The sequence below is a fragment of the Aedes albopictus genome, chromosome 3 (genome assembly GCF_035046485.1).
Source record: "Aedes albopictus strain Foshan chromosome 3, AalbF5, whole genome shotgun sequence".
Lineage (NCBI taxonomy): Eukaryota > Metazoa > Arthropoda > Insecta > Diptera > Culicidae > Aedes > Aedes albopictus.
Genome location: NC_085138.1, coordinates 13,047,832 through 13,064,299, shown reverse-complemented (window position 1 = coordinate 13,064,299; position 16,468 = coordinate 13,047,832). Strand labels below are relative to the sequence as shown.

General features: G+C 45.4%; 1 protein-coding gene across 1 annotated transcript in view; it reads left to right on the top strand.

The window, feature by feature from the left end:
* LOC109421805 (nuclear pore complex protein Nup88) overlaps positions 1 to 12,723 on the top strand; it is a 250,163-nt gene extending 237,440 nt beyond the window's left edge. Inside the window, exons 4-7 of the mRNA XM_029876835.2 lie at positions 9,103 to 9,451; positions 10,551 to 11,680; positions 12,005 to 12,253; positions 12,316 to 12,723. Of these exons, the coding sequence (XP_029732695.1) occupies positions 9,103 to 9,451; positions 10,551 to 11,680; positions 12,005 to 12,253; positions 12,316 to 12,382 (1,795 nt within the window). The 3' untranslated portion in view covers positions 12,383 to 12,723. The remainder of the gene's footprint in view (positions 1 to 9,102; positions 9,452 to 10,550; positions 11,681 to 12,004; positions 12,254 to 12,315) is intronic.
* The last annotated feature ends 3,745 nt before the right edge of the window (positions 12,724 to 16,468 follow it).

Below are 16,468 nucleotides of genomic sequence, written 5' to 3'. Positions count from 1 at the left end.
ACACCTGGAGATCACCACAACAAACGGAATCGCAAATCGACCACGTTCTGATTGATGGACGGCACTTCTCCGACATTATCGACGTCAGGACCTATCGTGGCGCTAATATCGACTCTGATCACTACCTCGCTCGCTCACGCTCGGTCAGGCTAAGGCCGGGGTGGCCTCTGTTGTACATAGGAGCCGCCTCCATTCCACTCGGTCCATGGATGTTTGTCTCCAGTTCCGCACTCTGCGTAGGGTCCGCAGATCGTCCTCCACTTGGTCGACCCACCTAGCTCGCTGCGCTCCACGTCTTCTTGTACCGGTCGGATGACTCTCGAGAACCATTTTAGTCGGGTTGCTATCCGACATCCTGATGACGTGACCCGCCCACCGTAGCCTCCCGATTTTCGCGGTATGGACGATGGTTGGTTCTCCCAGCAGCTGATGCAGCTCGTGGTTCATTCGCCTTCTCCAAGTCCCGTCTTCCATCTGCACTCCGCCGTAGATGGTACGCAACACCTTCCGTTCGAAAACTCCAAGGGCGCGTTGGTCCTCTGCACGTAGGGTCCATGTTTCGTGCCCATAGAGGACGACCGGTCTAATCAACGTTTTGTAGATGGTTAACTTCGTGTTACGGCGAACTTTATTCGATCGTAGAGTTCTGCGGAGTCCAAAGTAGGCACGATTTCCTGCCACAATGCGCCTCTGAATTTCTCTGCTGGTGTCGTTGTCGTCGGTCACCAGTGAGCCCAAGTACACGAATTCTTCAACCGCCTCGATTTCATCACCGTCGATATGAAATCGGGGTGGCGGGCGCGGTGATTCCTCCCTGGAGCCCTTCGCCATCATGTACTTTGTCTTCGACACATTAATGACTAATCCGATTCGCCTGGCTTCACTCTTTAGTCGGATGTACGTTTCCGCCATCATCTCAAATTTACGAGCAATAATATCAATATCGTCGGCGAAACCAAGCAGCTGAACGGACTTCGTGAAAATCGTCCCACTCGTGTTTATCCCCGCTCTTCTTATTACACCCTCCAAAGCAATGTTGAACAGCAAGCACGAAAGACCATCACCTTGCCGTAGCCCTCTGCGAGATTCGAAGGGACTCGAGAGTGTCCCTGATACTCGAACTACGCACATCACTCGATCCATCGTCGCCTTGATCAACCGTATCAGTTTATCCGGGAATCCGTATTCGTACATAATCTGCCATAGCTGTTCTCGATCGATTGTATCATACGCCGATTTGAAATCGATGAACAAGTGATGTGTGGGCACGTTGTATTCGCGGCATTTCTGCAACTTCTGGCGGATGGCGAACATCTGGTCCGTTGTAGCGCGTTCACCCATAAATCCAGCCTGATATTGCCCCACGAACTCTCTTGCAATCGGTGATAGACGGCGGCATAAAATTTGAGAGAGTATTTTGTAGGCAGCGCTCAGTAGTGTGATCGCGCGGTAGTTCCCGCAATCCAACTTGTCGCCCTTTTTGTAGATGGGACACACGATACCTTCCATCCATTCCTCCGGTAATACTTCCTCCTCCCAAATCTTGGTAATGACCCAGTGTAGTGCTCTCACCAGTGCTTCTCCACCGTATTTTAGAAGCTCGCTTGGTAGTTGATCTGCTCCAGCGGCGTTGTTGTTTTTCAACCGGCCAACCTCCTCCTCAATCTCTTGAAGGTCAGTCTTTCAGTCAGTCAGTCTTTCGTCCTGTGCACGTACTCCTAGGTCTGTTACCATGATCACTACCTGGTGATGGTTAAACTGCGCCTAAAACTCTCCGTTATTAACAATGTAGATTACCGGCGGCCGCCCCGGTATGATCTAGAGCGACTGAAGCATCCGAATGTCGCCACCGCATACGCGCAGAATCTCGAGGCAGCGTTGCCGGACGAGGGTGTGCTCGATGTGGTCCCTCTAGAGGACTGCTGGAGTACAGTCAAAGCAGCCATCAACAACGCAGCCGAGAGCACTACCGGGTACGTAGAACGGAGTCGACGAAACTATTGGTTCGACGAGAAGTGCAGAGCGGTTCTGGAGGAGAAGGATGCAGCGCGGGCGGTAATGCTGCAGCATGGAACCCGACAGAATGTGGAGCGATACAGACAGAAGCGGAAGCAGCAGACCCGTCTCTTCCGGGAGAAAAAGCGCCGCCTGGAAGAAGCGGAGTGCGAGGAAATGGAACTGCTGTGCCGTTCACAAAAAACACGTAAGTTCTACCAGAAACTCAACGCATCCCGCAAAGGCCGAAATCTGCAGGGATAAGGACGGGAGCCCCCTGACGGACAAACGTGAGGTGATCGAAATGTGGAAGCAGCACTTTGACGAGCACCTGAATGGCGAAGAGAATGTAGGCACGGAGGACCAAGGCAGCGGAGGAAATGACTATGTTGGTGCAGCAGAGGACGGGAACGAATTAACTACCACGCTGAGGGAAGTTAAGGATGCCATCCACCAGCTCAAAAACAACAAAGCGGCTGGTAAGGACGGTATCGCAGCAGAACTCATCAAGATGGGTGCGGAAAAGTTGGCCACCTGTCTGCACCAGTTAGTAGTCAAGATCTGGGAAACCGAACAGCTACCGGAGAAGTGTAAGGAAGGGATAATCTGTCCCATCCACAAGAAAGGCGATAAGTTAATGTGTGAGAACATTCGAGCGATCACCATTTTGAATGCCGCCTACAAAGTGCTATCCCAGATCATCTTCCGTCGTCTTTCACCTAAAGTAAATGAGTTCGTGGGAAGTTACCAAGCCGGTTTCATCGACGGCCGGTCGACAACGGACCAGATCTTCACCGTACGGCAAATCCTCCAGAAATGCCGTGAATACCAGGTCCCAACGCATCACCTGTTCATCGACTTCAAAGCAGCATACGACAGTATCGACCGCACAGAGCTATGGAAAATTATAGACGAGAACAGCTTTCCCGGGAAGCTGACTAGACTGATAAGAGCAACGATGGACGGTGTGCAGAACAGCGTAAGGATTTCGGGTGAACTATCCAGTTCATTCGAATCTCGACGGGGACTACGACAAGGTGATGGACTTTCCTGCCTACTATTCAACATCGCCCTGGAAGGTGTGATGCGACGAGCCGGGCCCAACAGCCGGGGTACGATCTTCACAAAATCCAGCCAATTTGTCTGTTTAGCGGATGTCATGGATATTATTGCTAGAACATTTGGAACGGTGGCAGAACAGTACACCCGCCTGAAACGTAAAGCAGCAAAGGTCGGACTGGTGGTGAATGCGGCTAAGACAAAGTACATGCTGGTAGGTAGGACTGAGCGAGACAGGACAAGGCTTGGCAGCAATGTTACGATAAACGGGGATACTTTCGAGGTGGTAGAAGAATTCGTCTACCTCGGTTTCTTGCTAACGGCTGACAATAACGTGAACCGTGAAATACGAAGGCGCATCATCAGTGCAAGTCGTGCCTACTATGGGCTCCAGAAGAAACTGCGGTCAAAAAAGATTCACCCGTGCACCAAATGTACCATGTACAAGACGTTAATAAGACCGGTGGTTGTCTACGGACACGAGACATGGACGATGCTCGAGGAGGACCTGCAAGCACTCGGAATTTTCGAGCGACGCGTGCTAAGGACGATCTTTGGCGGCGTGCAGGAGAACGGTGTGTGGCGGAGAAGGATGAACCACGAGCTCGCTGCACTTTACGGTGAACCCAACATCCTGAAAGTGGCTAAAGCTGGATGGATACGGTGGGCAGGGCATGTTGCAAGAATGTCGGACAACAACCCTGCAAAGTTGGTGTTTGCTAACCATCCGGTTGGTACAAGAAGGCGTGGAGCGCAGAGAGCACGATGGGCGGACCAGGTGGAGCGTGATCTGGCGAGTGTTGGGTGTGACCGATGTTGGAGAGCTGCAGCTGCAAATCGAGTATTATGGCGGCAAATTATTGATTCAGTATTATCAAGAATTTAATGTTAACTAAATAAATGAAATAAAATGTACAAAAATGATTACACTCATTCAAAGAGGGTATTCTGCTTAGAGGGTTCGAAAAGTCGGTACATGATGCTAATTTCAGATAGATGCAAATGAGGTAGTAAACATTTATCTGGAGCTTTCTCCACAAGGGTTCCTTTGAAAATTCCATCGGGGATTCTTTCTGGAACTCATTTATAGATACCTCTTGAAATGTCTTCCAGGATTTTTCAAATGATTCTTTCCTTTCCACGATATTTTTGTTAGTATTCCAATCAAATATCTCGCTGAGGTTCTTCCAGATTCCTACCCACGATTCCAGCAATTCTTCCTGATGGAATTCTTCCGTGAGAAACTTCCAGGATTCCTGAATTCCGACTGATTTCGCCTGAAGTTTCTCACATGGATTTTTCAAGATTTCTTTCATAGAAATAGGTAGTCCTTCGCGAAATTTCTGCCAGAGTTCTTCATGAGTCTTCTCCAAAAAACCTTGATGGGCTTTTTCTCAGGGATAATCCCGAATGTCTAAAAAAGTTTCTCTCATGATATTTCTCAGGTGTTTCTGCGAGTTTTCCTCTAAAGTTTCTCCCAGGATTCCTTTTGAAATATTTTAGGCATTTTTTTTTTCTTGTGTTCCTCCAGAAATTTTTCTAAGATTTTTTCCCGGGATTTTGCCCAGAGTTTTTAGAACGATTTTTACTAAAATTTGTGACAAGTTACACCTGATATTTAAAATCTAAAGAAAGAAACCCCTGGATGGAACTCGGAAGAAACTCCTGAATAAATCTAGAAAGCAACTCCCGGAAACTCAAAAAAACTCATAGGCATTCAAGTAGAAATCGCGGGATGAATTCAGTTAGAAAATGCGTAGGAATTTGGAGAATACATTGTGGTAGAAATTTAAGTAGAAAGCCCGTTATGAATTCAAGGAAGAATCACGTAATGATTTTCGAGAGAAATCCTCAGAGGAATTTCGGAATGAATTCTGAATAGATAATACGAACCGAGACCAACGGCAACGACCCCAGCGAACAAAAAGGACTTGCGATTGGAAACTCGGTACGTGGAACTGCCGATCTCTCAACTTCATTGGGAGCACCCGCATACTCGCCGATCTACTGAAGGACCGCGGGTTCGGCATCGTAGCGCTGCAGGAGGTGTGTTGGACAGGATCCATGGTGCGAACGTTTAGAGGTAATCATACCATCTACCAGAGCTGCGGCAACACACGCGAGCTGGGAACAGCTTTCATCGTGATGGGTGATATGCAGAGGCGCGTGATCGGTTGGTGGCCGATCGACGAAAGAATGTGCAGGTTGAGGATCAAGGGCCGATTCTTCAACTTCAGCATAATAAACGTGCACAGCCCACACTCCGGAAGTACTGATGATGACAAGGACGCATTTTACGCGCAGCTCGAACGCGAGTACGACCGCTGCCCAAGCCACGACGTCAAGATCATCATAGGAGATTTGAACGCTCAGGTAGGCCAGGAGGAGGAATTCAGACCGACGATTGGTAAGTTTAGCGCCCACCAGCAAACGAACGAAAACGGCCTACGACTCATTGATTTCGCCGCCTCCAAAAATATGGCCATACGTAGCACCTTTTTCCAACACAGCCTCCCTTATCGTTACACCTGGAGATCACCACAGCAGACGGAATCTCAAATCGACCACGTTCTGATTGACGGACGGCACTTCTCCGACATTATCGACGTCAGGACCTATCGTGGCGCCAACATCGACTCCGACCACTATCTGGTGATGGTCAAACTGCGCCCAAAACTCTCCGTCATCAACAATGTACGGTACCGGCGACCGCCACGGTACAACCTAGAGCGACTGAAGCAACCGGATGTCGCCTCAGCATACGCGCAGAATCTCGAAGCCGCGTTGCCAGACGAGGGCGAGCTCGATGAGGCCCCTCTAGAGGACTGCTGGAGTACAGTGAAAGCAGCCATCAACGACGCAGCCGAGAGCACCATCGGGTACGTGGAACGGAATCGACGAAACGAATGGTTCGACGAAGAGTGCAGAACGGTTTTGGAGGAGAAGAACGCAGCGAGGGCGGTAATGCTGCAGCAAGGGACTCGACAGAACGTGGAACGTTACAAACAGAAGCGGAAACAGCAGACCCGCCTCTTTCGGGAGAAAAAGCGCCGCCTGGAAGAAGCGGAGTGTGAAGAAATGGAACTGCTGTGCCGTTCCCAAGAAACACGGAAGTTCTTTCAGAAACTCAACGCATCCCGCAACGGCTTCGTGCCGCGAGCCGAAATATGCAGGGATAAAGACGGAGGCCTCTTGACGGACGGACGTGAGGTGATCGAAAGGTGGAAGCAGCACTTCGATCAGCACCTGAACGGCGTGGAGAACGTAGGCACGGGAGCCCACGGCAACGGAAGGAACGACGACGCCAGTGCAGTGGAGGACGGAAATGAACCAACTCCCACGCTGAGGGAAGTTAAGGATGCCATTCATCAGCTCAAAACCAACAAAGCAGCTGGTAAGGATGGTATCGCTGCTGAACTCATCAAGATGGGCCCAGAAAAGTTGGCCACCTGTCTGCATCGGCTGATAGTCAGGATCTGGGAAACCGAACAGCTACCGGAGGAGTGGAAGGAAGGGGTAATCTGCCCCATTCACAAGAAAGGCGACCATTTGGAATGTGAGAACTTCAGGGCGATCACTATTTTGAATGCTGCCTACAAAGTGCTATCCCAGATCATCTTCCGTCGTCTGTCACCTAAAACAAATGAGTTCGTGGGAAGTTATCAAGCCGGCTTCATCGACGGCCGGTCGACAACGGACCAGATCTTTACCGTACGGCAAATCCTCCAGAAATGCCGTGAATACCAGGTCCCAACGCACCACCTGTTCATCGACTTCAAAGCGGCATACGATAGTATCGACCGCGCAGAGCTATGGAGAATCATGGACGAAAACGGCTTTCCTGGGAAGCTGACTAGACTGATTAAAGCAACGATGGACGGTGTGCAAAACTGCGTAAGGGTTTCGGGTGAACTATCCAGTTCATTCGTATCTCGCCGGGGACTGCGACAAGGTGACGGACTCTCATGTCTACTCTTCAACATCGCGCTGGAAGGTGTGATGCGACGAGCCGGGCTCAACAGCCGGGGAACGATTTTCACAAAATCCGGTCAATTTGTGTGCTTTGCGGACGACATGGACATTATTGCTAGAACATTTGGAACGGTGGCAGAACTGTACACCCGCCTGAAACGCGAAGCAGCAAAGGTCGGACTGGTGGTGAATGCCTCAAAAACAAAGTACATGCTGGTAGGCGGAACCGAACACGACCGGATCCGTCTGGGTAGTAATGTTACGATAGACGGGGATACTTTCGAGGTGGTGGAGGAATTCGTCTACCTCGGATCCTTACTGACGGCTGACAACAACGTGAGCCGTGAAATTCGGAGGCGCATCATCAGCGGAAGTCGGGCCTACTACGGGCTCCAGAAGAAACTGCGGTCGAAAAAGATTCACCCACGCACCAAATGCACCATGTACAAAACGTTAATAAGACCGGTAATCCTCTACGGGCACGAGACATGGACCATGCTCGAGGAGGACCTTCAAGCACTCGGAGTTTTCGAGCGACGCGTGCTAAGAACGATCTTCGGCGGTGTGCAGGAGAACGGTGTGTGGCGGAGAAGGATGAACCACGAGCTCGCTGCACTTTACGGCGAATCCAGCATCCAGAAGGTGGCCAAAGCCGGAAGGATAGGGTGGGCAGGGCATGTTGCAAGAATGCCGGACAACAACCCTGCAAAGCTGGTGTTTGCAACGGATCCGGTTGGCACAAGAAGGCGTGGAGCGCAGAGAGCACGATGGGCGGACCAGGTGGAGCGTGACTTGGCGAGCATTGGGCGTGACCGAGGATGGAGAGCGGCAGCCACAAACCGAGTATTGTGGCGTACTATTGTTGATTATGTCTTGTCTTAATGATGTGGAACAAATAAATGTATGTATGTATGTATGTATGTCTGAATAGATTTTCAAGCATATCGCTAAATTTTTGAAGGAAATCACTGAAAGAGAGCTTGAGATCACAAGCTTTCTTAGAATTATGCTGGCGTAGAAGTTTATAGCTTTTGAGAACAATTTGTCTCGGATCGTAATGAATTTGTTGAAAGGTTGTGCGGAAATGAAGAATCCAGTGCTTTGAAAGTATTTAGCAAGAAAAATGAAGAAATAGAACTCTATATTTCAAAATGCCTAAAGGTGCTCCACCTAGAGTAGGGTGCCTGTACCAGTTATCGCACTACCTAAGGAAAACTACTTCTACAAAAATAAGAAGAAGACCGAAGAATGTCGTCGATATGTCAAATGATAGATTTGTTTTCATACTTTACAGGAAAAATATAAAATCTGAGCCAAACCCACTTTTACTATTTATTACGGCGTGTGCCAATGATAGGAACCCTGTACCAGTTATGGACATACTTTTTAATTTCGGTTCCACTTCGCACTATTTAAATGCATTCCTTATGGGATTTGCCATAACTGGTACACTATGGCGAAATAGGGTGCAAGGAAGCCGAAATTTTAAGGAAAATGATTTATTTCTATCATAATTTGAGCAAAATGTGAACTTTAAATGAGTGCAATCATCTTTTATGAACGTGATCTATTGTTCACATATTTTTTCTTGATGATTTGCATCGTTAAAGATTGAAAATCAACTATGGCGAATTTGAGGTACTATAACCATAACTGGTACACTGAGCCTACCACCTCAGATTTAAATTCTAGTAGGCTTGAACTATAATTTATGCATAAAAATAAGGTTTTGTTCTAACATTTTGATGTCATGAGCGGGATAGGGTTAACCTCTGTTATACTTAAAAAATAGGCTGAAAATCTTCATAATAAAGTAATAATAATAATAACAATTCGTTGCCCAGTCTGTTGCCATTAATTCACTCCATTTGCTCTACCTTTGCTTCTCTTGGTGATTGAAGGTTTTAGGAAGGCAACCTCATCGGATAATCAGTGCATATCTAGCTTCTTTTTATTCCGAACCTGACAGTCTGAAGGACACCGCGTTAGCTTCTCCTGCCGACTCCGAAAAAGCTCTCCTATCCAAAACCCTATATCACCAAAGCACTGACTGTTTCATTCATTCTCTTTTCGCAGCGTCTACGATGTGGACTCGCTACGGCATGTGTGGCGTGTGGGTCCTACGCCAGGGCTCGTTAACGGTGGCCACCCTGTCACCACATCTTTGCCATCGCCATCACCATCACCAGCAGGAGCAGCACCAGGTCACGTCACATCCGCAAAGCTGGCCTATCTGAGCAGCCTCGGCGACACGGCCGTTGATTTTGACATTGCACCGCCACGTGTGGTTTCGTCGGCGACAACAGTCAACGGTGGCAGCGATGACACGATGACTAAGACGACGACGATTGGGCTCTCCAGCCGGACGACGATGGTCAGTGCCATGATGCGGGACAGTCTGAGCATTTCTTCGCCAGTGACAACGGTGGGTATTACTAGATAGGTATCTGGCGGTGGTAGTTGGGCTAATATAAGCGGGAAAGTGTGTTTGCTTTGGGGTATGTTTTGCTGGGAGAAGAAGATTATAGGATTAGAAGATTGGGATTTTGGGAGACGTAACTAGAAATGATTTGCTGTGTTTGAGCTTTTCTGCCGCAGCAAAGGGTTGAAAGTGTGGAAGGCACATTCTCGTTTTTTGTTTGCAATTCTACTGGTAGAGAAATCTGCAAAATAATTAACGAAAATTCAGTCGACTCTTAGATTGATAGCGTTGCTAGGTATAACATTTTTAAGAAGTTCAGACAATATGAACAATAACTTTTCCATTCATTATTTCCGTTTAACAGGGAGGTTCGAATTCATCTAAGACCGGCTTGGTGTTCTAGTGGCTACCACTGCTGATTCGTAAACAATAGGTCCTGGGTTCAATCCCTAGCCCATCTCTTTCCTGCATCTTTCTATATACTTTCTCCCACCTATCTACATATAACTCTTGTATATTCACATGTTCATAGCCATTGCTATAACAGAAATGGGTTGAAGAAGCCGTTTCCCTTACTTCTATCTTTCTCAGCACAGTGTCAATCTATCAGATAATACCTACGAGTTATGCAATCAAGCGAACTGTGCCTGGCATCCACGCACCAATGTGTTAACGCTCTGCCAATTATATCCCACCAACACTCTGACATTCACTTGAAATTATGCAGACGCAGAGGTATATTCGGTCTGCTGTGGTTACAAACGATTGCAATCATCACTTCCTTCCCCTTCCCCACATTGACGTGCAACCTGACGTGGCAGGTGGGGAGCGGGAGATTTGGAATAAGGTCATTTGGCTTAAGATCGTTTGGAATAAGGTCATTTCACATGAAGCCATTGGGCATAACGGCCATTAGGCACAATGGACATTTGGCATACTCGAAATGCACCCTTCTTTGTTATGCCAAGTGTCCATTATGCCAAATGACCGTTATGCCAAATGTCTTTATGCCAAGTGACCTTATGCCGAATGACATTATGCCAAATAGCACAGACCAATCTGCATTTGTTTATCGCCTCTTTCGCCTCTCTTTTCTTCATAGGACTCGTTTGTAAAATCTCAAAAGTCGGACAACGGTAAAGTCGAGTGGCCCATTGTAATCCTTCGCGGTGATGGGAATGTCTATATTCTATGTGCTGGCATCGATACCGATCGCCCAAAATTGCAGGGTCCCATATCGATCCTACCACAAGTAGAAGACAACTATGGGTTGGACTCTTGCTCCCTGGTGGTCATACCCTCGCTACCACCCACAATCATTATCGCCGAAAGCAGTGGCAAAACCCATCACGCCCTGCTCCTGGAGGAAGAATTCCCATCCCACAGGTCGTTCAGCGAACTGGATTCCAGTCTGGTCATCTATCCCTCGGAATGGTATCTCCAAGTATTGGAAACGGTGGAACTGGAGCTTGGTCTCACCGGAGTTGACGAAAGCAAGACCTATACCTGCCCGATTCACTTGAAGCGTGATCCTCTCAACGAATCTCGATACTTTGCCTATCACAACGCTGGTCTACACGCGATCACTCTGGATTTTACCCGCCAGCTGATGCAATTCGTTGAGAGCGAAGAGGACACCAGTGATCGCTACCCGCTGTTCACCTCCCAGAGTCGCGCCGAGTATGTTGTCTGCACCAAAGCCCTACAGAACATGAGTTCCAACGCCGTTCTGGGATTCGCGTTGTTGCAATCTCCGTCTGGATTCTTGTTACAGCTGGCCTCCGGTCAAGTCGTAACTCTGGATCTGATCAGCGATCACAACCTGATCCGCGACTGGAAAGTCAAGTCCGGATCGAAATCGTCAACCGGTACGGAATCCCCGCTGAAGAAACTGCTCAAGGACCCCTTCCAGGACCGGATTCAATCGATCCTAAAATCCGGCACAACGCAGCCCATCTTAAAACTGGATAAATCTTCGGAACCCACACCGCAGGAATCGTTCGAACTGTTGACCCAGGCCACAAGGATGCTGCGGGAGCATTACTTCGTCAAACACGAAAAGGCACGCCAGGAGATCGAGAGGCGAGTGCACGTGTTGCGACTGCTCAAGGAGCAACAGCTGAACGAAATCGCTCAGCTTCAGGAGGAGAAGCAGCAGATTCGCGAGACGGCGGAAAGATTGGCCGAGAACTACGAGGACATTTGCGACAAACAGAATGCTTTGTTCAAAAGGTGAGTTGCATTTCTCTTCCGCTAGCTGTGTTTCAAATTATGAATAGTCTCAAACATTGCTTTCTTCTAAACATATTTTCCTAAGAATTCGTCGGCGCAGTCTACTGCCATGCGCCATTGACAGATGCATAAAAACTGTGCATATCGGTTTGATCCATACACTCTTTTGATGCTGCCGTTTTTTGTTGCAGTGGTTTTGCTTTTCTTTTGTACCATGTTGTTTCTTCGATAATCTCTCATGAACTTTCGATATTCTCAGATCCGTTGATCTCTCATTTCCCATATCGGCCTCAAAAATTCAAATCACTTTTCCTCAAATCACAGGGCCCAAGAGGTGGTTCGACTGGCAACCCTTCGCCTGCCGAAGGGTTCCTTTTCCGAGAAAAAGTACGCGGAAATGATCGAAAAGATCGGCAACGCTACCAAGCAGCTGCAGAGGAACATCGACCAGGCCCGGCAGAAGATCACCGCCCAGCAGGTGCAGGTCGAGCAAAAGCAGAAGGCGTACAACGAACGGATTGTAGTGTTGCCGAAAAAGCAGGAGGTGATCATCCAGCAAATCATCGGCGAAATGTAAGTTTTTAGGTGGTTTACGTGAATTATGAAAAGACATTAAATTCTAATTTTTTTCAAAGGTACACACAAATCGACGGCTACGTTAAGGACATCAAGAAGATCAACAACATGTTGAATTTGGCTTAAACGGAATCATATGCATTTCTCATACCGACGGCTAGAGCAGAGAATGTCTCTTATTACTTTTCAATTGATTCGAGGTAGGTAAGTTGTCATTCTACATTACTATGCTGAACCTATCAACAGGAATCCGATTGAAAATTTTTGAACACAAATTAGTAACTACAAGAGTTAATATAAGACGCAATATTCTTAAAAGCAAATTTGTTACATGGAACAAATGAGCGAATACCGGCGGATTTAGTTCGTTATTTGAATATCGTATGTATAAGACCCTTAGTGTTAATGCTTTCAATGTTTTACTGAACCAAGGCTCCAAACATGATAAATAAAAGGAATAAAATGTTTCTCGACGCATGTTGATCCTGGCCGAACATCCCTTACAGACATAATTATTTTGAATGAATAGTACACCATTAGCCTCAAGCCTCGGGGACTCCACAGCTTGTCCATCAACGCTGATACTTAATCTATTTGTCGACACACTAACGTTCTCTCCGTTCAAGTGCAAACTGGTAGCTTCCAAAGTTTTATCTATCTGCAAGTAACCTTAACGGTCCTTGCACATAACGGGAGACAGTGCAATTTTTCTCCGCACGTCATTGACAGTTTCGTAAAATTTCCACATATTATTTTGTTCCACACTGTTTTGCTCCTCAATAATGTCTTATCCACTCATCCAGTTTCTGGTGGTGCTTGTCTGTCACACCTTCTGCTGAGAAGCGCTACATATTGAAACGCAACGCTCGCTGAATTCTTTAGTTCGCTACAATTGATAACCGTGCTCGAGTCATGATGAAAACGAGTTAGATATCAGATTCGATGTTTGGTTTTGTGAAGGTCCTCACATCAATACAGCACTGTCATGGTAGAATCAGAGCTAGATACTCAAGGTTTCCACATTTCAGCACCCCCTATACTGACTGGTACGCCCCCATGGAAATGACTTTAATATTGCGCCTAATTAAGAATTATTCCTGGAAAACCCCTCCATGAATTATTTTTTCATCAAACATTTCTATAGTTATCCCCTGGGCAAAGGCACAACCTTGTGATCAGCTTGATTTCTGTCAGGTCTCGAGGCCTAAATGTATCTTTCCTCTACAGAGAAAGATGCACACTCGTGGTGCCAATAAGAACCGAAACTTTTCGTGATACGATTCAGCTTAGTTGGGAAGGATTTGAGATCAACTCTGAGTTCAATAAGTTTCAAAAAACCCCTAAAGACGAAGAGAACAAAACGACCGAGAATAAGTTATTTCCCCTATTTGATTTCAATTTGCAGGAAGGAAGTTGTTGCACAATTTGTCCTTCTGTTTTTTTGAAATTATTATTAACCAAGCTTCCAACATTGAAGACACAAAAACAATAATCACAAGAAAAATAAACGGTTCAAGTACCATATTGTCAAACATGTCCATTTTGTGTGAAAATACGCAAAGGTAACGTTAACGTTAACCATTTAATTAACAACACATTCTTTCACAGTTTAATACGCAAAATCAATCTCCCACCTTTCCTCATCCTTAAGGCCACGCAAAACCTAAAAGAAAAATTCCACGGTGTAATACTGTATTATGGACGATGCGAGTTCTTGGACTAGCATAAAATAAACTTTTCTTTTGTTATCGCGGAGAGGACACTCTTGCAGGAATTCTTTTTATGAGTTCAAGTTTCTTCTGAAAATTCCTCCGACAATTATTGTCGAATATATTTCATCTCAAAAACTACTTGAGAATTTTCTCCACGATTTCCTCAAGGGACCTCGTCAGAAATTCCTTTGGGGATTCTTTCAGGGTTTATCAAAATTGTTCCTAAATATTCATAGAAATAAGATTCTCGCAAGATTTCCTAGAAGATTTCAACAAGAGTTCATCCAGAACTTCCTCCAGGTATCTTTTTAAAATGCATTCTGATTCATGTGTTTCTTTGAAAATGCTCCAGGGATTCCTCAGAGATTCGTTCAGGAATTCATACAGGAATTTTCCTTAGGTTTTCTTCAGGACTTTCTCGAGAAATTTTTTAAACGACTGACTTCAAAACTAGTGCACGAATTTCTCGAAAAAAAAAAACATTCAAAAATTCCTCCTTAGATTCTTTTAGGGATGTTCCTTCAAGGATTGTTAGGATTGTTAGGATAGAAGTTTGTACATCAATTCCTTCATATCTTTCTTCAAACATTTTTCAAGGGATTCCTCCAGGAATGTCACATAATTATGTATAGTTCTTTTTACGCTACGGAGGTAGTATTTAAAAAGGAATTTCCTTACACTAACTGATAATAAACAAATGAATAAATGAATGTGATCCACATTTCTTACAGGAGCTTTTCTTTTGGGATTTTTTTTTTTGGGAATACTTCTTGAAATCTCTCAGCAATTTTTTCTACACACTTAGTTGAGCTCGGTTATTTTTCATTCTTTTGCCGAGATCCGCACAGCCGAGTGCTCGGCAACCTAAATTTAACTGAAATATCGGCATAAAATCAATTTTATTCATAGCAGCACCTATGGGTGCCGCTAGCACCAAACTTCAAACGTCAAATGTTCAACCGAGATTCAGCAAATGAACTTTAACCGAGATTTGCACAGCCGATCTCGGCATTCTGTTTTAAGTGTGTAGGAATTCTCCATGAGTTCTTTCAAAGATTTCTTCGAAAGATGCAATTCCAGAAAAATAAATAAATTTCAGAGACATTCGGAGATTCTTTTAGAGATTTTTTATAGAAATTGCTCTCGGATTTTCCCTTGTCTTTTCTTTTAGAAATTAAGATTTTTTTCCAGGAAACCTCAAAAGATTCTTTGGAGAGTTCCTGCACGTTATGCAATTCCTACGGAAATTACTCCAGCACCTATTCTTCGGTGTTTTCAGGAAATTTTTAATGAAATCACATGACTACCTGCAGAACGTTCTTCAGTTTCTCCAGGAATTCTTTCAATTAATCCTACAAAAAAACCTAATTAATCTACCTAGCGGTGATGGCGACTTTCTCGTACCATCGAAAACACATTTGAACACAACTCAAGTGACATGTTGATAAATATTGAACTTTCATGCGTTTAACAGAAATCCATCTCATGGCATCTGAGATCATATCGTTTATTTGCCTCCTTTTGATTTTTAAGCCCTAAACTCTTGAAAATCAGCCGCAATCTTGAAATTTTGAGCCCTCATTTTCGGACTCCTGACTTCTTCCACATAGAGCCTAAACCTCCATTAGGCAGAAGCCATTTTGAATTTTGGGCTACCATCTTGTTCCCATATCAAATATACCCATATTGCATGGTTTCAGGTCCTAAAAGTCCATTAAACAGTCGCCATCATGAACTTTTTGACGCCATGTTGGATATTTTATACGTCATTTCAGGACTCCAGACAAAACCAAATATACACATATTGCATAGTTTTAGCGTTAGCGTTAGCGTAGTTACGGTATACTTCGTAGATTGGATACTAACAACATTCATGTACCTCTTGCTAATCTTGCTCGTATTGCTTTGCGGAACAAAGCCGGGGAGTTAACTTTGCTCCAATCTTATGCAAGAATACCAAAAGCTCAAATGCCATTATTCCCGGCCACGCCCATCTTTACCGTAACTTGGGATAGTGGAAGGAAATGTTGATGTACCGTGCGAGCACCATATTATAGACAGCTCCATATTCTGAACAGTCGACTAACGCAAAATAGATTTTCCTTTTATGAAGCATACATTGAATCAAGAGTTGAGGTGTTAATTTTATTAAGCCCCTCTATTATCCAATCGTTACAAAACATATCGTTTTTGAATGAACTGCGAACGTAGAGAATGTGTTTGTACAGAGTAAGTAACACTATGTGTTCAGAATTAGGACCATGGCTTCTTATGGTGTCCATAATTAGGAACACGTCGTCCACAAACAAAAATATGTCTAGATCAGAGACTGGAAGTTATTATGAGATTTAATTTATTTTATACATTTAGCTAGACAACAAACACACTTGATGGTAATGTGAAGCATTATCTCTAGCAACAAGAACTTCCATTTATTTTAGTATTTGTTGTGAGACTCCCTTAACCGTTCAGAATATGGGTACCGCACGGTAGCACTTAT